At 52.3% G+C, this 27,856-nt stretch overlaps 2 protein-coding genes and 1 pseudogene across 2 annotated transcripts in view; 1 reads left to right on the top strand and 2 right to left on the bottom strand.

The window, feature by feature from the left end:
• Positions 1–23,125, top strand: part of TRAP1 (TNF receptor associated protein 1) — a 57,717-nt gene extending 34,592 nt beyond the window's left edge. The window contains exons 5-18 of the mRNA XM_024553298.4: positions 506–577; positions 2,338–2,498; positions 3,692–3,801; positions 4,489–4,562; positions 5,712–5,867; positions 7,266–7,386; positions 8,326–8,395; positions 13,468–13,615; positions 14,677–14,862; positions 15,327–15,465; positions 15,985–16,070; positions 17,851–17,996; positions 22,524–22,596; positions 22,811–23,125. Coding sequence (XP_024409066.2) covers positions 506–577; positions 2,338–2,498; positions 3,692–3,801; positions 4,489–4,562; positions 5,712–5,867; positions 7,266–7,386; positions 8,326–8,395; positions 13,468–13,615; positions 14,677–14,862; positions 15,327–15,465; positions 15,985–16,070; positions 17,851–17,996; positions 22,524–22,596; positions 22,811–22,912 — 1,644 coding nt within the window. The 3' untranslated portion in view covers positions 22,913–23,125. The remainder of the gene's footprint in view (positions 1–505; positions 578–2,337; positions 2,499–3,691; positions 3,802–4,488; positions 4,563–5,711; positions 5,868–7,265; positions 7,387–8,325; positions 8,396–13,467; positions 13,616–14,676; positions 14,863–15,326; positions 15,466–15,984; positions 16,071–17,850; positions 17,997–22,523; positions 22,597–22,810) is intronic.
• Positions 11,272–13,455, bottom strand: LOC112298354 (heterogeneous nuclear ribonucleoprotein A1-like; annotated as a pseudogene).
• Positions 23,067–26,844, bottom strand: DNASE1 (deoxyribonuclease 1). Its single transcript, XM_024553299.3, has 9 exons — positions 26,709–26,844; positions 26,107–26,254; positions 25,700–25,788; positions 25,451–25,534; positions 24,987–25,102; positions 24,566–24,678; positions 24,333–24,487; positions 23,681–23,777; positions 23,067–23,501 (listed from the first exon to the last, which is right to left on the bottom strand). Exons 2-9 carry the CDS (start codon positions 26,251–26,253, stop codon positions 23,361–23,363), a joined length of 942 nt encoding a protein of 313 aa, XP_024409067.1. The 5' UTR covers position 26,254; positions 26,709–26,844; the 3' UTR covers positions 23,067–23,360.
• Positions 26,845–27,856: the final 1,012 nt, after the last annotated feature.

Genomic DNA, 27,856 nt, shown 5'->3' with positions numbered 1-27,856 from the left:
TATCACTTTTTTCTTTTATACTTTATGCTTTTAGTGACTTAAGTAAGAAATCTCTGCCTATCCCAAAGTTGTAAAGACCTTCTCCTGTATTTTCTTCCGGCAGTGCTGTAGTCTTAGCTCTTACATTCGGGTCTGCGATCAGTGTTGGGCACAGTGTAAGGTCAGGGCTGGTATTTATTTTTCGCGGCTACCCAGTGTCTCAGCAGCATCTGTTCTTCATTCCTCCTTCAAATTATCTTGGAACCTGTGTCAAAAATCAAGGGACACTCTGTACAGCTCTATTTTTTAGTTGGTTTTCTGTCTCTGATCTACATAATCTAATCTCTAGAGAGGCTTTCTCGGTAGGTAGGACTGTTAGACTAGAATCTGTCTGTTCGGGTGACTCTGTGGCATTACTTTGCTGGGCCCTGCCGGCAAGCGCAATTGATGCCCAGGGCTGCCCGCACACCTCATCCCACCTCCCCAGGTGCCAGCAATTTGTCACTTAGTATGTTTCTCTCCTTAGGACACTGGCATCGGGATGACACAAGAAGAGTTGGTGTCCAACCTGGGAACAATTGCCAGGTCGGGGTCAAAGGTAAGCGCCCCCCCCACCCCCCAGTGCTCCTTTCTTCCTCTCCTTGAGAGGCAGCTTCCACCGGACAGGGTAGGTCCCGGCATGCTCTGAACGCCAGCTTCAGTAGGAAAGTTCTCTTGTGTGAGTGCCCTGTGTTGGTGCTGTGGAAACACCATGTGACATGGTTTCGCTGTACCATCGGGGACATCTGAGCAAGTTTCTATTATTTTATAGATGAAAAGGCTGAAATAAGTACTTCACAGATAGGTAGAAATTGACCAGCCCTAGGTTTGTTCAAAGCCTGTGGGTCTGAGCCTGGAATGTGCCATTTCCTCCAAGTCGTTTCTCAGTGATCACTTGAGCTGCAGAGGCTTGAGGCAAAGAGGGCAGGCAGAAATAAACGCTCTGCCTGTCCGGCAAGACGGTTCCCAGGAGCTGATTTGGCCTGCAGTGTCTGCAGGCAGGATGGTTCTTCACAGTCCCTCCGTGGGGACAGAGCGCCTGCTGCGGGTGGGTGGTTGCTGGTGCGACTTGAAGCCTGTGAGGGAGATAGGTGCTAGTGGACAAGGGTTCTTCCGGTGGCTTTTCTTCCAGTGCCAGCCCCCCCACGGCACAGGCTGGTGGCCCTCGGCTGCCCTCGTGCCTCTCCTTGGTGACCAAATGCTTTTTGTCTGTTTAGAGATTTTATTTGTTTATTTTTAGAGAGAGGGGAAGGGAGGAAGAAAGAGAGGGAGAGAAATGTTGATTGGTTGCTTCTCAGACGCCCCCGAATGGGGACCTGGCCCACAACCCAGGCGTGTGCCCTGCCTTAGAATCGAACCAGCGACCTTTCTGTTTTCGGGCCAATGCCCAACACACTGAGCCACACCAATCAGGCCACATTTTGGGGGCCTCAGTGGTGCTTACTTTGGTAAGTAATGGCAACTTTGTGCCAAGTGCTTGAAAATATTGTAACTACTGGTCCAAAGTGATTTACAGAAATTTCCAACTTTAAGAAACTTTATCAAACTTACTCCCCCCATTGCATTTATTGCTGTATTTCTGTCAAGGTGTGCTATCTGATACAGTAACCACTGACTACATGTGCCATTGAACTTAAGGTTAAATACAATTTAAAATTCAGTTCCTTGGTTGTACTAGCCACCTTTCAAGTGCTCAGTAGCCAGATGAGGTCAGCAGCTACCATAGTAGACCGTATAGAACATTTATATCATACCAGAACGTCCTGTTGGACAGTGCTCATACCAGTGAGTGTGTTCGTTTTATTTGATTTTTAATCTTAGGAAATTTGATAACGTGAGTTACCGCAGTGAAGTGCCTGTGGTACCACACAAAGCATGTACTTGGTATGTACTGTTGCCCCACGAAGCTTAGAATCTAAGACACGCAGACGACACCTAGTCATTAGTGTCACACTCCCTTCACCTGCTGAGACTCAGGGGCTGCCCTAGCCAAGAAGCTGCCGCTCCTCTTTCCTGCAGGGAGGGTGCGTGCAGCCACTCACACCGCTCTTCCTCACGCCCGGAGTGTGTGACCCCGCGGGCCTGTGGCCGACAGGCAGGGTCATAGGACCCGAATCAAGTACAGAACCAGTCCCTCTGCCGCCCAGCTGGAGGTCTTTGGACACGTCGCTTTACTGCTCTGTGTCATTATTCAGTGTGGTTGTCCTGGGGATTAAAAGTGATCTTAGCCCTTGTTGGAGGAACATATACAGGGAGTCACAAACGTCAGTTCTCTCTGGGGAAGGGGTGTCCTCCTCTGACCAGTCTTTGCCACCGCAGGCCTTTCTGGATGCGCTGCAGACCCAGGCGGAGGCCAGCAGCAAGATCATCGGCCAGTTTGGCGTGGGTTTCTACTCGGCTTTCATGGTGGCCGACAGAGTTGAGGTCTTTTCCCGCTCAGCCAACCCGGGCAGCCCTGGTTACCAGTGGCTTTCAGATGGGTAAGTGACAGCGGGGCCCCCAAGTCACAGTCAGGGAGTGCCCCCCCCCCTCCCCCCCCCCCCCCCGCCCTGGAACCACTGCAGCTAAGTGTCACCTGATGTGCAGAGTGGGATTGAGCTGAAAGCATTGCCACTTCATTTGGAAAGTTAGACCCTCAGAAGATGCCAGCCTGGGCCTTCCGGGCCTTTCACTGGGGGCCTGAACCTCACACTCGGAGGAGCCACCTCCTTCCTGCTCCCAGTGGCCCGTGGTGTCTGTCTGGGCTCCACGACTGTGCCCTGGAGTGGGGACCATCCCAGGTGCGGCTCCTCGAGTCATGGTTTGGCTGTGCTCCTGCTGCCCCCGTCCTCTGGGTGGCCTCCATGGACTTGGTTCTGTGGGAGCTCATTCTTGACTCCTCCTGACCCTGGAATTTCCAGGTTTGACCCCCTGGCCTGGCCCCGCTTTCCCACCAGCTCAGGCCTCTGGAGTCCCCCTCAAAGGTGCTTGCTTTGCTTCCCAGTGTGCACTAGGGCCATTTCTTACAAGTTGGGTGCACATTACAGGGCGATCTCAAGACTGTATTTGAGGAGGGTGGAACCTCAGCCAAATGTGACCCTCTGTTTCAGCAGGCCCCAGACTTTCTTTCTGAATCCTGCTTTCCCGCTGCTGTGGTTTTAGTCACACATGTGAGAGGAGGTTAGGCCAGAGCACAGCTCATCTGTCTCAGTCAGAGTTAAGATTTCTGTTTTATTCCATGAAAACAGTGCTAAGATTAAACTTGGGCCAAGGTAGCAACGAGGTATTGACTTTGTTGGGAGTTTGTCTCCTCTTTTACTTCTCACGGAGACACTCGGCCTCTGCCAGAGGCTCGGAAATGTGAGAAGTTAACGTGGGAGTTGAGGTGGTGTCCGGGCCTGTGTCCTCCGTGTCTGGCACCGCGCACAGGCCCGCTCAGGTGAGCATAGAGTTCAAGAGGTGGTGTCCTGAGGGAGCAGAAGAGCCCCACACCCCACGCTGCAGCAGCCGTTGTCCCTGACAAAGCTCGGGGCCTAGGCTCTCGGCGGGGTTCAGAAAAGGTGGTGCTGTGGCTCCTTTCTGTGTCAGTTTTGGTCTCTGCTTGTGAAAACCAAGGAAGAGGCGCTGGACCCGCCGTATAGGGTTTGTCAGTAGTAGTGTGTGGAACTGGCTTTCCCTCTCCTGTGTGTCTTAGCTCTGGAGTATTTGAAATCGCTGAAGCCTCAGGAGTTAGAACTGGGACCAAAATCGTCATCCATCTCAAGTCAGACTGCAGAGAGTTCGCCGGCGAGGCCCGGGTTCGAGGTGAGTGGGAGCCGGGACCTCTGTGGACATGTGGGTGCTGGCACCAGGTCAGCAAGGCACCTCCTGATGGTGTGTTTTAGGAGGTTCTGTCTGGGTGGGAGTGTGCGGGAGACCCAGGGGCAGAGTGGTTGGGGGCTTCCTGGGGTTGGCTGCCTGGGCCATCCTGGGACAGAATCTGGGCTGACTCCATGTGGAACCAGGGGCAAGGCTTAGCCTCCTGCCTGTTGGCAGAGCCAGGTTCTGTTCTGTCTTCCTCCCTGTGGGCCGCACTTCATCTTCAGTCACTTGGGGTCTCGCACAGCCCTTTCATCATCCCCCCGAGTTGTCGGCTGTTGCTGGCCCGTCCACCCAGCCAGCTTGAGCGCAGGCTTCACTGAGAACCAGAGTGGGTGCTTCTGTGTGGTAGTTTCCTCTGTCCGCGTCTCACTAAATGCTAATCGAAGGTGCCGAGAGCTTTCCACAGCTCACTGTTCGCTCGTGAAATCGTATTTATGTTACCAAGGAGGTGCGTGGTCTCACAGTGTCCTGGACCTGGATGCATCCCTGCCATGTCCTGGCTTCCCGCCTGTGACACAGCTGTGGCACTGATGGGTTCTCCCCAGCCTGTTGAGTACCCCTGCAGCAGCTTTCAGAGCTCTTACCTCTAGAAGCCTCCTGTAGTTACTGTTTTTCTTTTATCTCTTCCAGACGTGGTGACAAAATACAGTAACTTCGTCAGCTTCCCTCTGTACCTTAATGGAAAGCGCATGAATACCTTGCAGGTGAGACCCTCAGCTGCTTGGAGGGCTAGGGCAGCGATGGGGGCCAGTTGGTACACTTTGGGGCTGGATGGGCAGAGACTGGGTGACCAAAATCCCAGCACGAGGTGTTCTCTGTGGAGAGGTGAGGTCCGCAAGGCAGACACCCCGCCACACTCCGCCCCGTGCACCAGCTGTAATGCGCACACCGCACGTTGCTCTTTCACGGGGTGCAGGGCAGTGGCCCTTGTGTGTTCAGAGCTGTGCAGCCCTCACCTCAGTCAGTGCTGGAACCTCTTCATCCCTCCAGAAGCCCCCCTGTACCCATCAGCAGCCACTCCCCAGGCCCCTGCGCCCCGTCTCTGGCAACCACAGTCTGCACTCAGTCTCTCTGGATTTACCTGTTCCGGACATTTCTTTTTTTCTTTCCTTTGTTTTTAAAGATTGTATTTATTTACTTTCAGAGATGGGGGAGGGAAGGGAGAAACAGCAATGTGTGAGACATACATCGATCAGTTGCCTCTCGCGTGCCCCCAACTAGGGACCTGGCCCGCAGCCCAGGCATGTGCCCTGCCTGACAGAGAATCGAACTGGCGACTCTTCGGCTCTCAGGCCAGCACTCAATCCACTGAGCCACACCAGGCAGGGCGTGTTTTGGACATGATATATATATAAGTGGAATCAGGCACAATGTGGCCTTTCGTGTCTGGCCTCTCACAGTGTTTTCAAAGTTCACTACGTTGTCCTTTTTAGGACTGAGTAATATTTCACTGTGTGGCTAGACCGTGTGTTTCTCCACGTATCCACTGATGGGACCGTTCACCACGTGCAGGCACGTCCAGACCCTGCCTCCTGGTCGACCCTTCTGAACACACTGTGCTGGGGGGGGGGTGCTTGTGCTCACAACATTGTGTATGTTTCTCTGTGGGCCCCCCAACCCATCCATCCTAGGACACCCCTTCCCCCAGTGCTGGAGTGGGTGGGGCTGGAGGCAGATGGAGGGGCTTGCACCTGAGGCCACCAACCTGTCTGTTCCAGGAGGCTGGTCCTCGGCTCATCGTGCGGGAGTACTCACTAGCATCCAGGTGCCACAAGCTCCGCCGGCTCAGCCCCATGTGGCCGTTGTGAGGGTCTGTCTTAAACATAATGTTCCCTGTTAATCTCCATTTTCAGGCCATCTGGATGATGGACCCCAAGGATGTGGGCCAGTGGCAGCACGAGGAGTTCTACCGCTATATCGCGCAGGCCCACGACAAGCCCCGCTACACTCTGCACTACAAGACAGACGCCCCTCTCAGTATCCGCAGCATCTTCTACGTGCCGGAAACAGTGAGCACTGGCCTGGCCGGCCACCCTCAGCATGCTGGGGCTGCACGCGGCTTGTCTGCAGCTCCAAGCGGGGAGCACCGCCCGTGGCGCAGTGTCTGCACCACCAGCAGCGCTTCCTGAGTGGTGGCTGTGCAGCGCAAACGTGCCACAAATTAACTGGGCAGCATTAGGGTAAAAGGAAAGCCTATGCCTCTGGGTCGGTGAGCGCAGGGTTGTGAAGTGAGGGAGTGTTGTACGTGGTATTCTTTTGGGTGGGACAGAGGCCTTGGGCCGTGAGGGCCTGCACGTTTGTGAACACGGTGCTGGTCCAGGGTGCCTGCAGGGAAGGCCCTTAGAGCAGGCTGCGGCTTCCTCTGTCTGCAGGCAGCGCGTTCGCAAGCTCTGCGCTGGGGTGGGTTCTGCAGCGCTCAGATACGCTGTGTGTTCTCCATACTTCATTTTGTCCCTGAGACTGCCTGGCTCACGGCAGCACAGTGAAGTCTCTGACAGAGCCTGCAATGGAGGCACCTGCCCTGGGGTTGGGCCCAGCGTCTCCTGCTTCATGTGACGGGAGCCCTCTTAATGTCCCACCTGTCGTCCACTTTGGAAAGAGCTGTTCTCGACCCTCATCTCTGAGTGTCCTCCGTAGACCCGCAGCACCACTGTCTCCTGAGACTTGTCAGTAACGCAGAATCTCAGGCCCTCCCAGGACTTCCAGAATCTGCCTCCATTCGAACATGATCCTGCTGTGACGTGTGTTCGAACTGCAGGGTTCGAAGCACTGAGCGAGAGCGGGGCTTGGCAGACGTTTCTGTGGAGGCCCGATAGTGACTGGCTTGGGCTTTGCAGGTTCCGCACAGCCTCGGCTCTGCCGCTGGCGTGAAAGCACCCAGACTGCACCTGAGTGAGCCAGCAGAGGCACGGTCCAGGGGACTGTCGCCACTGGGATTTATGTTGCACGTGTTTTTCACATACCAGGAAATATTCTGTATTTGCTTTTTTTCCAACCATTTAAAAATGAAAAACCCATTCTAAGCTACACAAGCCATGTGACGCTCCAGATTTGGTCTATGGGCTGTAGTTTGCTGACCCCTGGCAGGTTTGGTCCTCTTCTCAGGGATGTGTGAGTCTCCCTTTTATGTCCTCCTTGAGGAGGGGCTTGGGCAAGGCAGCGGCCGCCTAGAGAAGGCCTGCTTCAGAGCCGGCGTGTGGGGAGCCAGCTCCCTGGGAGCTGGAGCCGTGAGCAGGCAGACGTGGGTGGTTTCCTGGCCTCTCTCCCTTCTGGATCACTGCGTGTCCACCTGACAGCTCCCAGGCCGGGGCCGGCGCTGGGAAGGGTGGTTCACAGAGTCGCCGTCAGGGCTGCCCTGCAGGTTGCGCCTCCGTGTGTGTGGCTGACTGCCCTGCCCTCGCCCCCAGAAACCATCCGTGTTTGATGTGAGCCGGGAGCTGGGCTCCAGCGTCGCTTTGTACAGCCGCAAGGTCCTCATCCAGACCAAGGCCACCGATGTCCTGCCCAAGTGGCTGCGCTTCATTCGAGGTATGGGGCTGACTCCCTGGGGCAGGAGCGGCTCCTTGCCTGACTGTGTCCAGGGTGCTGACTGGTTAGAAGGAGCTCATATTTCACGAGTGTGGGGTCAAGGGAAGCAGCCTCAGTTGCGAGCTGGGTGTGCGCACGGAGCCTCCCAGGAAGCTGACCACCTGCAGATACTCATCCTGGTTGATTTGGGGAAAAGGGACAGATAGACAGGTTTAAATTGAGTTATTTTAGTGTTTAAAGATATATGAGTTTTAGATTTAGCTATAAATTGCCTTGCATTTGAGTAAGATTATAGTTTAATAAAAAACCTCAGGTTTTTTAAAAGATTTTATTTATTTTTAGAGAGAGGGGAAGGAAGGAAAAAAGAGAGAAACATCAGTGTGTGATTGCCTCTCATGCACCCCCCTACTGGGGACCTGGCCCACAACCCAGGCGTGTGCCCTGACTGGGAATCGAACCGGTAACCCTTTGGTTTGCAGGCTGGCAGTCAATCCACTGAGCCACAGCAGCCAGGGCAAAATCTCATTTTTAAACCTTTGTATTCATCATAGCACAAAAAGGTGCAAAATACCTGTGACTTATTTATGGCTTTGGACATAAAACCCAGAAGGCGGATTTCATAGTGCCCAAGTGATGCTGAAATGTTAGGGACTTCCCGGCACAGGCTTGCAGCCTCTTTTGCCCACTCTTCTCCCGAGCGCGTCGCCTTGACCTAGGCTCCTTCGATTCCAGGACGTCAGGACTGGCAGGGGCTGGGCAGTGTTGCCTCACTGAGTCTCCGCCCTTTGTTCTTCCTCCTCTGTCTTACCCTCACGTGGCCTGATGTCATGTGGACTTCGAGGGACAGTGTAGAGCGAATGGGAGGCCAGTGGCCTTTTGGGAGGGCCAGGTGGCGTCTCGGGCACCACCAGGGTTCTGACATGCTTGTGTCGCTCTAAGGTGTGGTGGACAGCGAGGACATCCCCCTGAACCTCAGCCGGGAGCTTCTCCAGGAGAGCGCTCTGATCAGGTAAGCTGCTGGGAGCGGGCACTGGCTGAGATGAGCCCCTCACCGAGAGGGCGAGGGTGGCTGGAAGCAGCCGAGAGAAGACCGAGGAGCTGCAGCGAGGCCGTGTCTGAGGGGTCGTGTGCCTGGGGAATGCATGCAAATCTCATGTGCTTTGCTTCACGTTTTAATAAAAACTGTTTGGGGACAGAGAACGATGGCTCTGGGATATGTTCCCCCCTTACCAGCCTCTGTCACCCAAACCCAGGGTGGCCGCAGCTGTGGAGAGTCCAGGCAGGCTCTCTGTGGTGTGGACAAGGCAAATGACAGCCACAGAGCTAGGAGAATGTCTGACCTTGGTGCCGGCAGGTCGGTGATGCTGTGAAGAAGGCAAGGGCCAGGCCTGGGACCAGACCCTCCTTTGGAGATGTCACTGTTGGAATCCCAGTGGGCTGAGGTGGCCGCGGTTCTCACGTCCCCTTCGTGACTGTAGTAATAGCTACTGTTCCTGAGCGCTCGCTCTCACCCAGAACTCTACCAGTACAGCCCACAGAATCCTCTGAGGCGGGAACTGCTAGGTGCCCTTGTCACGGCTGCGGAAACCGAGTCACAGAGGGGCCACAGCAGTCACTGACTGGACCTGTGTTTGAGCTCACGGTTTCCAGCCCCAGGCATATGCTCTGTCCCCAACACCGGAGCTGGCTGCCCAAGGCTGCAGGCAGGGAGTGTCCGGCCACTTTGTTGCTGCTTGTGGATTTCAAGGGCTAGACAGTCAGTCTGAGATTCATCGTGATAAGAAAAAAGTCAGCCTTAAATGAAGCGTTTGAAAGAACCATAAACTTAGAGAAAAGGCGGAAACATGATACGAAGGACATCTCCACCCGCATCCTTTGAAAGTAAGCCGTCCACCTGATGCCTCATCTTCCCCAAATATCTTTGGGGGTATTTCCGCTGACCATGGACATTCTCCCCCTCCTGTAGTTCTCCTCCAGTGGCACCACCGCCGTCTAACCCTCAGGTCCCTTCCTGTCCCGCCGCTTCTGTCATCGTGGTCTCTGGAGCAAGAGGGTCCATTGTAGAGTCACCTGTGCCTCCAGTTGTGTCTTCAGCCTCTGTCGGGCTGGCCGAGTTGCATAGACTTTCCCTTTTCCTGCCTTTTATCACCTGGATGCTTCCGGAGATTTCAGGCCGGCGATTCGGCCCCTTGGTTGGGGTTGTCGGATGCAGGAATAGCACGAAATGACCGCCTCCTGTCAGGGGGCCTGACTTTGATTTGCCCCATTGCTGGTGCTTTACTCGTTGAGACTTGATGAAGGTGGCGTGTGGCCGCCTTCTCGGTGAGCAGGTCCTCTTTTTCACCTTTGTAATTAATGTGTCGTATTGCGGGTGCCGTTTTGCAGTTATGTGAAGAGCACGTTGCTTCATCAAGTTTTCAATGTATTCATTTACTTGTGTTTTTTAATATCCATAATTTATTTGTATGAACTGATTTCCTATTTTACTTAGTGGGTTGTTATCTGTGAGTGTCATTATTTTTTCTGATGCCCAAACAGCCCCCGGTTTAGCCAGCGGGAGCCACTCAGGCTGCCCCGTGCCCTTTGCCACGTCCCGTCGTGCTGGGAGCACCTCCTCACTCCTGGCACGAGGCGTTGCAAGCTCCCTTCGTTTTGCCTGCGTCGGTTCCTGCCCTGGAATGACGTGCTCATTCCTCCAAGGAGCCTGTGCTCATTTGAATGGAGAAGCCAGGATCTGGGCCCTGGGGTGCCACTGCTGCTGGGCCGTCGCCTCTGCCAGGCCCTCTGAGCAGACAGAGCAGAGGAATGTGAGAGTCTGTGTGCATTTATGGTGTGTACGTCTGCGTCTACCCTTGCTTCTGTGCCTGGGTTTACCTGGCACCCCTGGGACTTGCTAGTCTTGCCCCTCCTGTTTGCTCCCTTTGATGATGAGAAGGCTGCATCTCATCCTTTCTGCATTCCCTTTGACCAGCCCCCTTCCAGGGGGGATCGGCCTGCCCTTACCACTGTCGTCCCCTGACATGGACACCTGTTACCCTGCTCGGGCTCTGACCCCCTCCTACCCTCACCCTGTGGGGAGACCCTCCTGGGGCTCTCCGCCCTGTCCTAGCTGCCATGACCCCCCCGCCACAGGTTCTGGCTCTGCCCTGTCTCATGCCACCCTGTGGCTGAAAACCTGAGTGTGAGGATGTGAGTGAAAGAGAAAAAGTTTAAATGGATGTCGAACGTTACTGCTCCCGTACCCTGGATTATTAAGGAAACGTATGGTAATTTGAATTTTTTTAAGGAAAGGCAAAATATTAAGAAGGAAATAAAAATACCCCTAATTTTACTAAGATAGTGGTTCTTTATTTTTACTCTTTACATGGAATATAATTGCTTATTAGCATTTGTTAAAGATTTTATATATTTATTTTTAGAGAGAGGGGAAGGGAGGGAGAAAGAGAGGAGGAGAAACATCAATGTGGGAGAGAAATATCAATTAGTTGCCTCTTGCTCACTCCCAGCTGGGGACCTAGCCAGCAACCCAGGCATGTGCCCTGACTGGGAATCGAACTGGTGACCTTTTGGTTCACAGGCTGGCGCTAAATCCACTGAGCCACACCAGCCAGGGCTGTTTATTAACATTTTTAAATTGCAATTTTATGGGAGGTATAATTGACATATAGAATTATTTATAAGGTATTGAAAGTGTACATTGCGGTGATTCGATGTATGGATTGCAAGTTGCTCATCATTTTAGGTCACTATGTAATGCTGCAGTGATAACCCTGCTCCACAGAATCCCAGTTTTGTTGAACCGTCGTGTGCGTGTAGCATATCCAGTTACAGAGTGTGTGTGTGTGTGGTCCGTATGTATAGTATTGGTCCTAATTGTGCAAAACTAATGCACAGAACATAGTATGGCTTTGCATGCATATGTATGCACATATGCTGTAATTTATCCATATGGGTATTTTTCTGTTTTCTCTTTCTTTTTATTTTTTTTTTGAAGATTTTATTTTATTTTTAGAGAGAGGGGAAGGAGGGAGAAAGAAAGGGAGAGAAACATCAAATGGTTGCCTCTCACACACCCCTTAACTGGGGACCTGGCCCGCAACTCAGACATGTGTCCTGACTGGGAATGGAACTGGCGACCTTTCGGTTCGCAAGCTGACGCCCAGTCCACCAAAGCTACACCAGCCAGGGCTCTCTCTTTTTTTTCTTTTTTTTTTAAAGACACATTTATTCAGCGTCATGATCAGACTATTACATTTAGCAATCAACAATGTGGATGCAAAAAAAAAAAAACCCCACTACATTAAAACACTTCGTTGGAATACTTTACCTATTCCACGGCACAAAAATAAAATAACCTGTTATACAATCAGTCATAAACGCAGTCCTCAAGTTTTTTGCCCATTCACATGAGTATTGTCTAAAACATGTCTTTGTAGCAGCTGAGCCCGGCCACCAGTGTGCATGGCTCAGTTCACAAATCTGCAGTAACCTGTAGCTTCCCTGTCACTTCTCTGGCTCTCCTCTCCTGCTCAGCTTTGTTTCCTGGCAGCAATTACAACCCATGCCACTGCCACAGCTGCTGCTGCTGCTGCTGCTGGAACTGCCATAGCCACCTGGGTTTCGTGGTTTGGCAAAGTGTTGGCCTCCACCACCACAGGGGCCAGAGCGTCTGCCTCCAAAGTTTCCTCCTTTCATGGGTCCGCAATTGCAGATTGGTTCTGTAATCACCAGAATCATTGTAGCTTCCGCCACCTTCCACATTGCTTCCATCATTACCAAATCCATGGTAGCCATCCCCACTGCCACCATATCCACCACCACCATGGCTGCCACCAAAGCCACCTCAACTGCTGAAGTTTCCTCCACAACCAAAGTTGTCACTCCCACCAAAACCACCTTCCCAACTACCTCTGAAGTTTCCAGAACCACTTCGACCTCTTTAACTGGATGAAGCGCCAGCCATCTGTTGGTTAGATGGGACTTTCCTTACGTCACAGTTGTGGCCTCTCACAGCGCGGTGTTCCTGAGCGGCAGTCCTGTCTGTGGAGTCGTGGTCATCAAAGGTCACAAACGCAAAGCCTCCCTTCTTGCCACCGCCTCGGTCAGTCACAATTTCAGTCACTTCACTTTTCCCATAAGTTCGAAATAATCTCTTAGGTGCTACTCTTCGGTGTCTTTAATACCACCGGCAAAAATTTTTCCCACAGTGAAGTGGGCACCCGGTCTTTGAGAATCTTCTCTTGAGACAGCCCTCTCTGGTTCCACAAGTCTTCCACCTGCCTCATGAGGCCTCGCATTCCTGGCTGCATCCACCTCCTCCACAGGGGCCTACACGACAAACCCAGAGCCCCCGGAGCGCTTGCTGTTTGGGTCTCAGCACCGCACAGTCTGTGAGCGTCCCCATTGCTCACCGTGGCTCCTCGGACTCTCATCAGATGTTTCAAAGCTCAGACCTGCGCTAAAGAGATTCTGCAGCTGCGGCTCGTTGGGAGACTCCGACTTACACATGGCGACTACAGGACAGGGGACTTCACCTATGCTCACTCAGCGGCGTCCACCGGCAGAAAGTCTTTTTTTTTTGAAATGATTTTTATTTATTTAGTTTTAGAGAGAGGGGAAGGGAGGGAGGAGAGGGAGAGGTTTTTCTTCTAACACGGGTACTTTTTCGTGTCATTAAGTGTGGGAGGATGTGATTTTTAATGACAGTGCATTGTTGTATCTTTCATCCTATTCTCTCCTGTTGAACACTGAGGTTGTTCATAATTGTTTCCTCTTTTATGTGCGACAGTGAACTTCTGCTGCATAAGTCTTGGTTGTGTTTCGCAGGCTGTAATCTCTGCAGTAGGAACTGTTAAGGCTGGGCTATTGCCCTCCACAAAGGGTGTCAGGCCACATCCCTGCCTCTAGGGGGCGCGTGTCTTCCTACCTGGTGTTTGCCAAGGGTCACTCCTTTCTTTTTTGCATTTTTAAAAATTTGTGCAGAATGATTATTAGTGGAGCAGAATTTTATTTTCTTAGCCTCTGGCTGTTAGTATTTCATAGAAGTTGCTTGTTCATGATAAATGCATTTCTGTGCTGTAGGAAACTCCGGGACGTTCTGCAACAGAGACTAATAAAATTCTTCGTTGACCAGAGTAAAAAAGACACTGAGAAATATGCCAAGTTTTTTGAAGATTATGGCTTGTTCATGAGAGAAGGCATTGTGACTACTACCGAACAGGAGGTCAAGGTAGGGTCTAAGTTTCTGGGCCTTTCTCTGGGCTGCCTTGGGCTGTGGAGGAAGCTGGTAGCGGCCAGAAACCTGAGCTTCCCAGGACATGCCAGTGGCGTATCCGAGCACCCCAGCTAGGGCTCGACTGGTGTTAACTCAGTGTATTCGTGCTTGTCGATGGGGACCTGCGGCGTGCACCTGAGTCCAAGCTCAGCGTCTGGTTTGGAGTGTGGCTCACCATGTGGGTTTCCACGTCCTCGGTTTGACCTCTGTTTTTCCTCCTCCTGTCCACCTTTCATCTCCATCACGTCACTCTTTCATTTGGGTCTAGCCCTACACACACCCTCCCTGGCTCTTCCCTGTTTCCCCAACGCTTGTCTGTGCTGTGCTTGTCCATGATTCAGTGGCGTGGGGAAGGCAGAGTTTATGTCTCAGGTTATATCGAGGCTGATGGCCTCAGGAATCCAGGCCCCACCAGGCATCTCCCGCCAGCAGTCATACTGCATTTCAGGTGACAGGAAGGAGGACAAGCCTCTCCTTTAAGGACCCATTCTCTAGGTTGCACACCCCACTTTTACTTGTACCCCATTGATTGGACTAGTCACCTGGTTAGAGGGAGGCTGGGAAATACAGACTTCACACCCATGCCCACGTGCCTGGTATGACGGGATGGAGGGAGGATGCTGGTCCGGGGGGCATTTTCTGCCACGGGCATGGTCTGGCTACTCCTAGGGTGTGCACAGCTTGCTCAGAAAGCCCCTCTCTGTGAGGCCCTGGGCAACCTGGGGTGGGAGGTGCTCTCTGAAGTTCTCTGAACTTTCGATGTGAGGCCTTCCAGATCTGGCTGGAGTCCACTGTGGCCCCTAGCGGTCGAGCCACTTTGGAGTCCATCCCTGAGCCAGGCCTCTGTGGGAGCTGCACTAGCTGCAGAATGTGGTGGGCCCACCAGCCAGGGGTGAGGCCAGCAGAGCCTCTCCTCCCTTTAGCTGTAGGCTTCCCTAGTTGGTGCCCAGCTACTCTGGAGGCTTTCCGAGCAAGGACCCAGAATGAGCGGTGACCTGCCCTTTGTCTCTTTCCAGGAGGATATCGCAAAGCTGTTGCGATATGAGTCCTCAGCACTGCCTGCCGGGCAGCTGACCAGTCTCATGGACTACGCCAGCCGCATGCAGGCTGGCACCCGCAACATCTACTACCTGTGCGCCCCCAACCGGCACCTAGCTGAGCACTCACCCTACTATGAGGCCATGAAGCAGAAAAACACAGAGGTAGGTGAGCAGCGAGTCAAGCTCAGCTCCTACAGGCTGCTGGGGCCTGGTTGGAGGACAAGGTGGGTCTGAGCACACAGGGTGGGCAAGGGATGGGGGGTCTCTCTGCTTAGTGGGAAATGGCTGAACGTGCCCAGGATCTGGGAAAGCCAAGCAGCATGATTTATCATCTGTGGGCACAGAGGCGCAGGCTGAAGGCTGCCATCTAGTTTGTGTGCCTCTGTGGGAGGTGACACAGGGATTTCTCTGTAAGCAGAGTCCCTATTCCTACTACTGAGACACAGCCAGAGCTCCCCTCCCACCCTCTGGTAACCGCCTCATGCACAAAGGCCCAGGAAGCTCCAGCATCCGGCATGACTATTCTAGGACTTGGGGCCCTGCCTGCAGCCCTCACTCCCGTGACCCTCTGTGTCATGGGTGGAGTCTTCCCCAAGCCTGATGGGGATGTTCTTGGGCCCTCCCAGGTTCTCTTCTGCTATGAGCAGTTTGATGAGCTGACCTTGCTCCACCTTCGTGAGTTTGACAAGAAGAAGCTGATCTCTGTGGAAACAGACATCGTTGTTGATCACTACAAGGAGGAGAAGTTTGAGGACGGGTCCCCAGGTTGGTTCTCCCCTTCTCTCTGGGCACAGGTGCGGGTGGTGGCCTGGGAGTGCAGAGGGGGCTGGGTGGCCGGGGCTGACACTGGTTGTTGCAGAGCCTCTTCTGTCCTACACTGTGGTTTATAGGGACTTTGCTTTTTCTGTCTGGGGTCGCTAACCTGCGTGAAAGCAGCCGTTGGGAATACCTTAATGATTAACAGAAAACGTTTCCACTTAGATTCCCAGGTCTTTCCCATGCCCCTACCAAGTTTGCTTCCTAAGAGAATCTGAAAGTCTTTTTAAAGCCATAACAGAATTATAATGGGCCTTGGGGCAACCAAAAATGTCCTTCTGAGGTTCAGTTTTATCTATTGTATTTTAGATGGTAAGTATCTCTGGTGGCTTCTATCTTTGTGCCAGCAGCCAGGGGTCGGGGGTGAGGCTCTTGGACACTTGGTGTTGCGACATTTCAGGCCCCCAGTGGGAATGAGGTGGGAATTGAGGAGAACAGCCTCTGAGCTCACTCACTTCTCTCCTCAAGCCGATGACCGCCTGTCAGAGAAGGAGATGGAGGACCTGACGGCCTGGATGAGAAACGCGCTGGGGTCGCGGGTCACCAACGTGAAGGTGAGGCCTGCTGGAGACAGGCCACTCCTTGGCCGCCGGGGCTCCAGTGACCGCACAGCTGGCTAGCCTGCTGGCTCGGAGTTGCTGGCCTGGTGGGCGTTCTCCCAGAGGCGGGTGAAGCTGTGATACGTCACTACCACTTCTGTGTGAGAGCTTACACGTGGGTAGCCACATATGCCCAGGGGTGTTGCTGGGCAGGACAGGCAAGCTTGGCTGGTTGTTTTCTCCACTTCTTAGAGCAGGGGGGAACTGAGAAAGTGAAAGGTGAGCAGCCAGTGGCCTGGTGGGCAGGTAGAAAAGAGGGGTCCACAGCTGGCTACACCAAAGCCATCCGGGTCCAGGCCCCAGAGTGCCTGTGGTGGCTGAGGACACAAGTGGTTCCACCCCAGCCCTTGGGGAACGTACGGTCCTGCTGGGGTTCTTCTGGGAGGGGCTTCAGAGAGCTAGGAAAAGAGGGGTCCAGCTCAGAGCTACAGGAGAAAACCAGCCACCAGAGAACAGTATCCATTGCAGGGCCACTGGCTCAGGGACAGTTCAGTGGTCACCACAAGGGACAGGCAAGTGTGCAGGGTAGGTTGGCTGAGGGGAGAGGAGGGTGGCTTGGGTGGCTCTGTAGGGGTTTGCAGTAGGGCTCTGAGCGGGGGTATGGGCACAGATGGAAAGAGGAGGGGCTCGTGGTAGGGAGCATCAGGAACCAAGGCACGCAGCCCTGACCGGTGGGGCTCAGCGGGGCTCAGCTGACTGAGTGTCATCCCACAAAGCGAAAGGTCGCTGGTTTGATTCCTGTTCAGGGCACGTGCCTGAGTTGCAGGCCCTGTCCCTGGTTGGCATACGTGTGAGAGGCAACAGGTTAATTTGACTGTCACGCATAGTGTTTCTCCCTCTTTCTCCCTCCCTTACCCTTTTTCTAAATATAAATAAATAACATTTAAAAAACAAGGCATGCAGCCAAGGTTTCTCTGTGTAACACATTCACTGTGTCCACTCTTTATAATAGAGACTCATTTAAGCCTCGGGTGACCAGGAGGGAGGTGGAATCAGCCCCAGCCTGTGAGGACAGGAGGCAGAGTGCATCCCCAGGTTTGAATTGGAGCTCAGGTGCTTCTCGGTGCCATGCTGCCGGGAAGGGCGCCCCCTGAGCTCAGCATGCCTAGTAGCATCTCTGGTATAAGTCAGGGGGCCAGGAGCCTGTGGGGCAGGCGAAGGGGAAAGCCTGATCAGGAGTGGGGATTGTGACCGCTTGCTGGGAAAAGACATATTTATAAAGTCAGGCCGAGAGGCAGCCACAGAAAGGGGGTTGGTGAGAGCAGGGTCTGCAGGAGGAGGCTCCAGCCATCTGGAAGGATGGGATTGAGGGAGGGGCCTACAGACAGACCTGTGGAGAGGCTGGGCCTGGGGAAGTAGAACAGCCAGGCCTAGGTAGTCTCAGACAGTTGCTGGAGGACTTGGCAGTGGCCCCTGTGGAGGAGAGAGGTGCAGATGACCCCAGGTGAGATGGACCTTGGGTAGTAATTGACACATTAGAAACTGGTGACTGGGGGACAGAAGAGGGAGCCCAGATGCTGTTCCAGGAACTTGGTACGGGGCAGCGGGTCAGGCTTCCTTCTCGTTAGTGATGATTATGAGGGAGGTCTGAGCGTTTGTCCCTGGAGACACATGTTCTGCCTTGTCATCTGGGGAAGCTTCACACCTGGTTAAGACTGGCAGCCAAGGGTCCCTCACTTCAGGGAAACTCGTCCCAGGGTCCCCCTCACCCCTGGTTCCCCGGCCTTGCTTGCAGGTGACTCTTCGATTAGACACCCACCCTGCCATGATCACTGTGCTGGAGATGGGGGCCGCCCGGCACTTCCTGCGCATGCAGCAGCTGGCCAAGACCCAGGAGGAGCGCGCTCAGATCTTGCAGCCCACGCTGGAGGTCAACCCCAGGTAAGGCCACGGCCCCTCGGGCCCTCGATGCCCAGGAACAGCGTGCTTGTTTCTGGCCCGCCAGGTACTCCTTAAAAATTGTGTTTTCATTCATAACACACAGGAAAAGTACATAAAGCTTATGTACAGTTTCATGAATGTTTATAAATAAAGTACCCATGTAACTAAATTACTCAATTTACTTTAAGCTGTATCCATGTAAAGTTAAAAAAAAAAAAAAAGAACTTGGTGGCCCTCAGATGCTCCCCATTTTCTTGCCATTAGAACTCTGTCCCTCTCAGGTAAGCACAGTCCTGACTTGGGACGAGCACCGCTTGGCTTTGTGGCCCGTCTGTGCGTACTTGACAAGCTCAGTTTTGCCTGTTTCTGTGAAGTCTTACCTTCTTCACTCAGGTGTGAGAAACCTCTGTCCCGCGGAGCGTGGCTGTAGTTTGTTTTCATAGCTGAGTAATGTTCATGGGTTGAATCTGCCTCAGCACAAGTATTTATTCTATTTTGACAGACATTCGGGTAGTTTCTCTTTGGGGCTTTTGGGACCAGGTTGCTCTAAACATTCTTGTCCCGGTCACGTGTATGTGTGTGTGTGTTTCTCTGAGTTGTGTGCCCAGGCGGGAAACCGCCATGCGCTCAGCTGGGTCGGTGACGCCAGCGGCCCCCAGCGTTCTGGAGCAGGCCCCACCGCGGGGCCTGGGAACCCACAGGTCCCTGCCTTTACTTAAGGCCTTGGCTTCTCATGACAATCCTATGAGACTTTGCTCTTGTTCCTTTTGGGTTCTTTTTTAAAAATTGGTTTGCAGTTATGTTATATACTTTATCAGTTACAAATTTCTCTTCTCTTTTCACCTGCATTAAGATGTCTTTAGATGAGGAATTTTAAATTTTAATATAATCAAATTCGTAACTGTTTGTTAGGTGCTCGTATGGGTCTTAAGAAATCTTTTGCCCTGGCCAGTGTGGCTCGATTGGTTGGAGCATCATCCTGTAACCGGAAGGTTGTGGGTTCAATTCCCGGTCAGGGCACATACCTAGGCTGGGGGTTCAATCTCTGATTTGGGTGCATTCAGTCCCTGGTCTGGGCGCAACCAGTCGATGTCTGTCTCTCATGTCAGTGTTTCTCTTATCCTCTCTCTAAAAGCAGTGAAAAAGTGTGTCCCTGGGTGAGGATTAAAAAAAAAGAACGAAATCAATCTATCCCTGCCCTGGCCAATGTTTCTTGGTTGGACCTTATTCAGTAAACTGAAAGGTTGTGGGTTCAGTTCCCAGCCAAGGGCAACATAACTGGGTTGTGGGTTCAATCCCTAGTTAGGGTGCATGCAAAGCAACTGAATGATGTTTCTCTCTCACATCGATGTCTTTCTCCTTCTCTCTTCCACTCCCTTCCCCTTGCCATAAAATCAATAAGCATGCCCTCGGGTGATGATTAAAAAAAATCTATCACCAGAATCATGAATTTATTCTGTCCCCTCCCCAGCGATCCAAACCGCCTTCTCCATCAGGATCCGTGTCTGCACACGTGTCTCTGGTCTGTGTGTGGCCGTATTGCATTGTCTCAAACACCCAGCTTCCCCCGGCCTTTGCACGCAGTGAGGGGTCGCTCCCCTTCTGTCCCTTCAAGTATGTCTTGGCTGCTCTAGGTCCTCACTTGTATATAAATTAATTCCAAGGGTTAGTATATTTTATGATATCAGTTCTTTCTGTTAGCATATTTATATCAATTCTTTCCACCCGTGTACATAATATATATGTACTGTCTTACTTAATGTCTTTTGTTAACTTATGTCTTCTGTAGAGTTCCTATATGTTTTTTGTAGTTATTCTTAGATGTGTTGTACTTACTGGATATTTTGAAATTTTCTGACTATTGAAGAGAAGTTATTTATTTTTAAATTGATTTTGTATACAGCAGTAATTTTTTTTAATGAAGTTACATAAACACTTTGCCAGAAATGTTACAGAAATTTAAACAAAATCCATAGTCTTACCCTCACAAGTCACTGTAGCTGAGTTGGTATATTCTTTTGGAATTTTATCTCATATTTTGTGGGCATTTTTTATATATAGTACGTGTCTAATTTTTTCATTTATTACTTTGTCATATTTTTCATGTGGTTTTATAACCATAAATTTACTTTTTAATAAGCTACTGGGGAGAAGAGGGAAGTACCTTTTACATTTTCTGAGCCAAGTAACTACTGGGTGGAAGATGCTAAATTGGCCTGTGGCCGGTCCCGCAGCGTGTCGGCACCTTGCCTGAAGAGCTGCGCTGGTCTGTGCGGTGTGTGCGCCTCCCTCTCCGGGAAAGAATGCGGCTTCCAGCCGAGTCCCTGACAGAGAGGGATGCTGATGCCACCTGGACACCCACTTGATTTTATTAACCAGTTCTGCACAAAAGTGGGTTCGTAAGCATTGTGTGGAAGTGCTTGTTTCTGTTGCCGTAAGGCTTTATTTTATTTATTTATTTATTTAAAGTTTATTGATTTTGGTGCTGGGGGAGAGAGAAGTATTGATTGGGTGCCTTCCCTATGCCCCCCAACTGGGGATCGAACCCGCAACCCAGGCATGTGCCCTGACCGGCAATCAAACTCCCAACTTTTCGGTGTACAGGATGACACCCAACCAGCTGAGCCGCACCGGCCAGGGCAGGCTTTATTTTTTAAACGTTATTTGCCTTTAACACTGGTAATATGTTCACATGGCTGAGCATACAAAAGAATCAAAGTTAATAGTAAGATTTCCCTCCTACCCTGGTCCCCAGCCGTATTAGGTGTTGTGTGCATCTTGCCAGAGATATGGTGCGCGAGTGACGGGTTCATCAGGGACTCCCGCTGTTACACAGGCGGGAACTTGCCACACAGGCGCCCTCACCTTGCTTCTTCGGAAGTGTTTCTGATCGTGCACAGTGCTGTGAGGAGAGGGAATTGCTAAGCTCAGAGCACTGTCCATGTTAAATTCTTACAGACTCCGACTGTCTTCAGCAGTTAGACAAATATATGTTTCCCTCAGTGTTTTCAGTTTTATCAAACTTCTCAATTTCTGCCATTCTCCTAAGTGAAAAATTTTGATGTACATTTCTTACGAGTAAGGTCATATACCATATTTACAGAATTTTTCCTGTGCAGAAAAAACATTTCAATTTTTATGTCGTCTGAGTTATATCATTTCCTTTTTGACTCCTGGGTTTGCATTGAGTTGGCCAAAAAAACTGTAGGGTTTTTTCCACAAGATGGCTTAGCTGTCTTTAACTCCATTCAAACAATTTTGTTAGATCGTGTTGGGACAGCTGTCATATCAGCGTGCATTTAAAAAATACTTATCACATGGGTGAATTTTTGTATAGCCACTTTAATATTGAAGGTGGAAGAAAATATACAATATTTTTGGCATATTTTGCTTTATTATTTCAAGAACAGTAGAAATGCAACTGACATGCAAAAAAAGGTTTGTGCAGTGTGTGGAGAAGGGGCTGTGACTGATCGAACGTGTCAAAAGTGGTTTGCGCAGTTTCGTGCCGGAGATTTCTCGCTCACAGTGCTCCACAGTCGGGTAGACCGTGAAGTTAGTAGTGATCAAATCGATACATCAGTTGAGAACAATCAACATTATACCATGCGGGAAATAGCCAACATACTCAAAATATCGAAATTAATAAAGTTATTGGTGAAAATGAAAAATGTGTCTTTTATGGAAAAAAAAGCCATGAATTTTTTGGCCAACCCAATACTTTGCTTGGAAAGGCTTTTCCTTCTGAGATTATAAAACATTTCCTCCCTGTGTTCTTCTAAATTTTTACATTTAACACTTGATCCTTCTGGAATTTGCTTTGGTCTAAAGAATGAGGTGGGAATCTAATTTTATTATTTTCTGGTTGGCTGGCCCGTTATCCTGTGTTTCCCACTCTTGTGAAACCCTGTCTGTATCAGGTGCAGATTAAATCCCCGTGTGTGTGTAGCGCTTTGTACGTTGTCGACTTTTTTGCACTTAACTGTTGCCTTTTCGTTTTCAGGAACTAAACTGTTTTATTACTGGAACTTTATAATATATTTTAATACCTGGGACTTCTCCCTCAGCTTCTCCTGGCTCTTTTCTTCCATATTTATTTTATTTATGAATTGTATATTAGATTGTTTAGGTATAAAATTAAGTTTTTAGTGTAAAAGAAACATATTAAGTGTATAGGTTAATTTAGGGGAAGTTGCACCTTTAATTATGGTCTCTTTAGTTAAGCACCAACATGTGCCTCTTTAAATACTAACTTCTGTCCCTTCAGTGTTTACTTTAGATTAATTTTGGTACTTGCTGCATTTTCTAACGTCAGAACTCTTGTGTGTTCCTTTGAGTATGTAATCAATCATATTATCTGTCAATGATCATTTACTTTGTTCTAATTTCTGTGTGCCTCATTTTTTTATGCTGGACTTTCCTATTACACAGTTGTGAATGTTCTGATAACTCCATCTGCTTAGAAGTCAGAGGCCCTTGTGCTGGGCTGAGCAGCCCTGAGCTTCCTTCTGGGGGTTTCTGTTGCAGGCACACGCTGATCAAGCAGCTCAGTCAGCTGAGACAGAGCGAGCCTGACCTGGCCCAGCTGCTCGTGGATCAGGTGAGTCCCTGGAGCCTGGCCTAGCGCTGGAGAACAGAGGGCTGCCACTTCTGCGAGCCTGCATCTGCCTTCCAGGTTGGGCAGCTCGGTTTGCTGTGAAACCGTTTTAAGGAGGAACAGCTCCCTCCCTTTCTTCTCTCTGCATTAAAATGTCCCTGAGTTGGAACCAGGAAAGGGCCCCTCCCATTAACAAGGTCACTGCCCTGCCTTTCAGATCTACGAGAACGCCATGATCACAGCGGGGCTCGTGGATGACCCCCGGTCCATGGTGGGCCGCCTCAACAGCCTCCTCGTCAAGGCTCTGGAGCGACGCTGATGGGAAGGCTGGGCCTGGGTCCAGGGGTGCAGCACAGCAGCCGCAAGAGCCCCACACCTTCCCTGTACTGTTGAAGCTCCAGGGGAGGTGACAGTGGAACTGGGTGCCTCTGCCATGGGAAGAGGAGTGGGAAGGAATGACTGGATGCCACCAGTGAGAACACCCTCTTTTGAGCTTTATTTACTTAAATTAAAAGGTATTTCTTAATCTAAATGTTAGACGTGTGCATACTGTCAGTAGTTACTCTGTTGACACAACCCTATGCTTATGACGGAAGCCGGTGCAGCGAGAAAAAGCCTACTTTCTACCCCTTCCTCAAGCTGGTGTAGTGGTCGGGGAACAGTGGGGAGGGGAGGGAGGGGCGCTGGCCCTTGCCCAGTGAACTTGCCCTGGTTTCCTAAACTCTGTCCTCAGAACCTGAACAGGACAACGGGATCAGACGGCATCTTCAGTTCCTTGTGCAGGTCCCAGGAGCTGCCACAGGCAAGTGACAAAAGCGAGGGGTCTCCCGCCAGGGCTCTGGACCTACCCCCCTCGAGTCCCTCTTCAGCGTCACCTCCACCGGGTAATGGTCACTGATGGCTTGGGCCTGTGGGGAAACTGCAGTGAACTCCGGGATGTCCCTAGAGCTCCCAGGGCTGTGGACAAGGGGTTCTTTCAAGTCAGCAAAAACGGCAATTGCTGTAAGTCCCGTGGGTCTGGATGTCACTCCACCCCTGCGTCCCAGGCCCCCATTAGAGCTGTATTCTGTAAAGGGTGGTCACGTACTGTCTGGTTGCTTAGTCCATGTGCAGCTTGGAAGTCAAAAGGAGCAGCCGAGTTGGGAACAATGGCTTGTTGGAGCAGAGTTCCAGCGACCACAATCCTGCAGCACCAGACAGGAGAAAGTCCTCCTTCAGCCCACTGTCTGGCTCTGCACACGTAAACCTCAGATCCCGCGTGTCCCGCCAGCTCATCCAAACAAGCTTCCCCCAGGAAGCTGAGCTGCGGGACCCGAGCACCTCACCGAGCCCAAGCGTCTGGCCGTCACCATTACAGCTCCAAACGAGGAAGCTGCAGGGACCGGCTCCCCTCTGGCCAATGTGGCTCTTGGGGTGTCACTGCTCCAGGAAGGCCTCTGCTCCCCCTGACCCCTGCCCGTGCCCCAGGCCAAGACTAGCTTTGCACCTGGCCAGACTCAGGTCTGGGGGTCCCCGAACTGGGTACCACCATCTGACCTGTGCACCTGAGACCACTCAGAGCAGAAAACTAGCATCACGACACCCCCACAATTCCACTTCGTAAGTGGCCGAAAGCTCAGGAAGGGTGAGTGTCTCCTCAAAGTTGCTGGGAACCATTTCTGAAGCTGGGCCTAGACAGAAGTCACAGCTGCTTGTGGGGGTGTCCCCATCCCTACCTGGGGCACGCAGACCCTGCTCACCTGTCGTAGGCACAGTGCGTGGGCGTGACGGTGGTGTCAGCCGTGTCGGGAATCAGCCACTGGAAGGTCGGGATTGTGCGCAGGCGGATGGATGGCCATTGTGAAGGGGTCACGTAGCTGCAGCCAGCATTGAAATCACCCATGAACATGACATCCTAGCAGGAGACACCAGTGGGTTGGCCCATGGACAGACCAGGGCCCGTAGGAGCCCAGTCCAATGTGTGGGGTCTCACCTCCACGCCCCACTTCTGGCGGACGTCCAGGTAGACATCGTAGAGGGAGTTGATCTCAGCCACTGCATCCAGTGGGGCCGCATGTAGGGGGATGATGGCAAACACCTTGACCTCTAAGGAGAAGGTAGTTGTCCTAAGCAAGGAGGTGGGGGTGGGGGGAGTTGGGGGACAGTCCTGGTCCAAGGGTACGGTAGCCTGGCTCAGTCATGTGTCCAGGGCTGGGGTGGAGGGTACAGGAGACAGTTCAGGGTGCAGGGGTGGATATTCTCCAAGTAACTTCAGTGTACGACCAGAACACGGGCGGGAAGGGCAGCAAGCTCCCCAAAGGGGTTCGTGGCAGGGGTTTACTGTGATGGGGGTCTTCAAGGTGTTCTGGGAGAGGTCAGGCCGGGCAGAGGAGCCCCGTGGCAGCGGCACTCACGAGTGAATGGGGAGGAGAACTTGACAACTGCTGGCTCACGGCTGAAGGTGTCATTCCCACAGGGCTCACAGCCATCATCATACTGGTAGGAGTCCAGCACCGTCACCTGGTCAGGTCTGTGGAAGGCCAGCCAGAGGGTGCTTACCCTGGGGCTGGGATCGCTGCCTCATCTCGCTGAACCCACCTGTTCCTGCGGCCAGGGGCCCAGTCTAAGCTCAGATGTCACATAGACCCACCAGCCCGAAGCTCCTGGCCATCGTGTCCTCTTGTCTCTGCCCAGGTGGTGAGGCTTTGGTGCACAGCGAGCACTTGGGAGGGTAGGCAGCTGAAGGTGGACCCTGTTATGTGGCCTCCAGTTCCTCCCCCCCCCCCCCCCCCGCCCAGGAGGAGTCATCTCATGGGCTTTCTAGAACACCACTCCCCTGACACCCGTCCTGTCAGAAACCTCAGAGGTGGCGGCTTACCTGAACAGGAAGAGGTAGCGCTCCTTGTAGCTGTTGCGGCCCAGCGGCTCGCTGACTACATAGTGGTAGGTGTCAGGGTTGTCTCTAGATTGAGGAAACAAATGCACCAGTCAAGGGACCCACAGGGGACACACCCTGCTGCCTCCTGCCCACATCAGTACCCCGGGCCCCTACCCAAAGCAGCACCACACCCTGAGGGGATGATCACTGTCCCCATTTCTTCTCCAGGACCCCGTCACCTTCGCTCACTGATTGAGTCTGTCCAGCAGCTTCCTCACGGCCGTCAGGTGGCTGTCTCTGACCTCCTGGACCAGGACAATGTCATAGCAGCTCAGGATCTGCGGACAGGCCACAGCAGTGCTAAACGGGGACAGGCTGGGTGGAGACTGGTGTCTTGAGCCCGGCCCGCTCCAAGTCCCTGCAGGAGCCAAGCTGCTATTCCCCAGGGTACTTCCACAACCGTTTGGTCTACAGCCTGATGTCAGCTACAGTAGTGACAAGGGCCCTGTCCCCACAACTGACTGGAGGCTGAAAGCAGAGGCCTGAGAGTCTGGGATCACCTTCAGGGCAGACCACTGTCTCAGTGTTCACGGGGCCTTTTAGGGCACCCTTCACCCCGCGCCAGGTTCCTTGGGGGCAGGCTGGCTTGGACCTACCTGCGCAATGTAGTTGGAGAGGGTGGCATTGGACATCTTGGTCTCCCCGAAAGACCGAATGTTAAAGGCTGCTATTCTCAGGGACAGGGCCGTGTGCAGCACACCGGCTAGGGTGAGCAGCACCCCCGTCAGCCTGGCACCCTTCATCCTAGAGGAGGAGGGACATTCGCATGTGGGTCTGGGCTAGCAGACAGTGCCCCATCTTCCCGCAGTCTGTCCGCATGGAGCTGGTGGATCCCACAGCCCAGGAACTGTCCTGGTGGGTAGTGCTGAGGAGCCAGGGTGAACCTCCGCCCTCTCGCCAGCGTCCAGAGAGCCAGACATCACCAAGGAAAGGACCCCAGGGTCTTCTCATCCCTGCACCCACCAGAAGACAAGCCCCTGTAAGGGTCACTGACCTGAAGAGGTGCTCCAGTGGTGGGCTAGTGGTGAGATGCCGGCTCACTGCCATCCCTCCTCCAGGGACCCACCTGGCCACGACTGGCCAGGGCTCTTCCCAGCTTGGCCACAGTCACACAGAGGGACCCTGCTAGGCCTCCAGGTGTGGTGCCCACCCTCCAACCAGCCACAAGTCACACAGCCTTCGGGCACTAGACACTCACCTGCAAGGTGATTTCCACCAAAGACGAGAATTCTCCCAAGAACCAGGAGTTGATATTCTTTGATACTAATTTTCCTTTTGTTAAGAAAAATAATTTACAAAGGTAAGTCTCCTGAGACACAAAGCTGAGAGGCCCATGCAGGGCTGCCACGGCTCTGCATCCCTGCACGGGGGGGTGCTCGTTCCTCCTGGGCTTTAAAGGTTCGGGCAGCTGTGACCTTTCCGAGGATCACCTCAAGGACACAGAACAGTGGCGCTGCCTGTGTGGCTCTCCCACTCAGGTAAATGGTTGGCATGTGTTTTATTTTAACAGGCACAGTTTCTTGGTGCTATAAAAAGCACCTAGTGATATTTGCACTTAGTTAAAAAAGTCTAATAAAAGTCCAAAGGCCCGCGTGTCCTTCACATGTGCTGCTCTCCCAGCGATAGGGAGCAGGTGTGCTCTGGGGGGCCAGTCCTGGCTGCCCACATTTGCAGGACTTGAGATGACCTTGGAGCCAGTTGTCAAGGTCAGATATCCCATGCTGCATGTTGCAAATGGAGCCCATGGTGGCTGCTCTGTGGCCCAAGAGCACACCAGGCCTCTTACCAATACCAGCCCCTGCTTCTTAATCCCTCAGCCGTGAGGGCTGCCGACAACTCGGCTAGAAGCTGGGGCTCTATGGGGTACGTGTGCCACATAGCACTGGGTGCCAGGACTGGGTGGGGACTGCAGGGCCCACCTTGGTTGCTGGCAAGGCAGTGAAGAGCCACCTTTGGGTAGGAAGAGAGCCTGTGCGTTGAAGGCGCAGGTGACCTGAGTCAAGGATACGGGCAGCAACTGAGGGCCCGTGACAGGCCTCGGGTCCAGTCATTTCTTTTTGGAATCCTTGGTTTTCCCATTTGTATTCATTTCTTGTAGCTGCTATAACACATTACCATAAACTTGGTGGCTTAAAACAATGGAGCCCAGACTGGTGTGGCTCAATGGGTTGGGCATTGTCCCACAAACCAAAAAGTCACCGGTTCTGGTCAGGGCACACGTCTGGGTTGCAGGCCAGGTCCCCAGCTGGGGGTGTATGAGGCAACTGATTGATGGTTTTCTTTCTTTCTCCCACCCTTCCCCTTTCTCTAAAAATAAATAAATAAAATCTTTAAAAACAGAAACTT

Source organism: Desmodus rotundus, chromosome 1, assembly GCF_022682495.2.
Source record: "Desmodus rotundus isolate HL8 chromosome 1, HLdesRot8A.1, whole genome shotgun sequence".
Lineage (NCBI taxonomy): Eukaryota > Metazoa > Chordata > Mammalia > Chiroptera > Phyllostomidae > Desmodus > Desmodus rotundus.
The sequence above is the reverse complement of the archived record's forward strand: the minus strand, read 5'-3'. Positions and strand labels throughout refer to the sequence as shown.

Excerpts from the sequence above, each read along its gene's own strand:
- DNASE1 (XM_024553299.3), bottom strand. The coding sequence starts at position 26,253 with ATGAAGGGTGCCAGGCTGACGGGGGTGCTGCTCACCCTAGCCGGTGTG. Across the intron at positions 24,488-24,565 it reads GCCAGAAGTGGGGCGTGGAG|GATGTCATGTTCATGGGTGA; the intron begins GTGAGACCCCAC and ends GTCTCCTGCTAG. Across the intron at positions 23,502-23,680 it reads ATGGACTAAGCAACCAGACA|GCCCAAGCCATCAGTGACCA; the intron begins GTACGTGACCAC and ends GTTTCCCCACAG.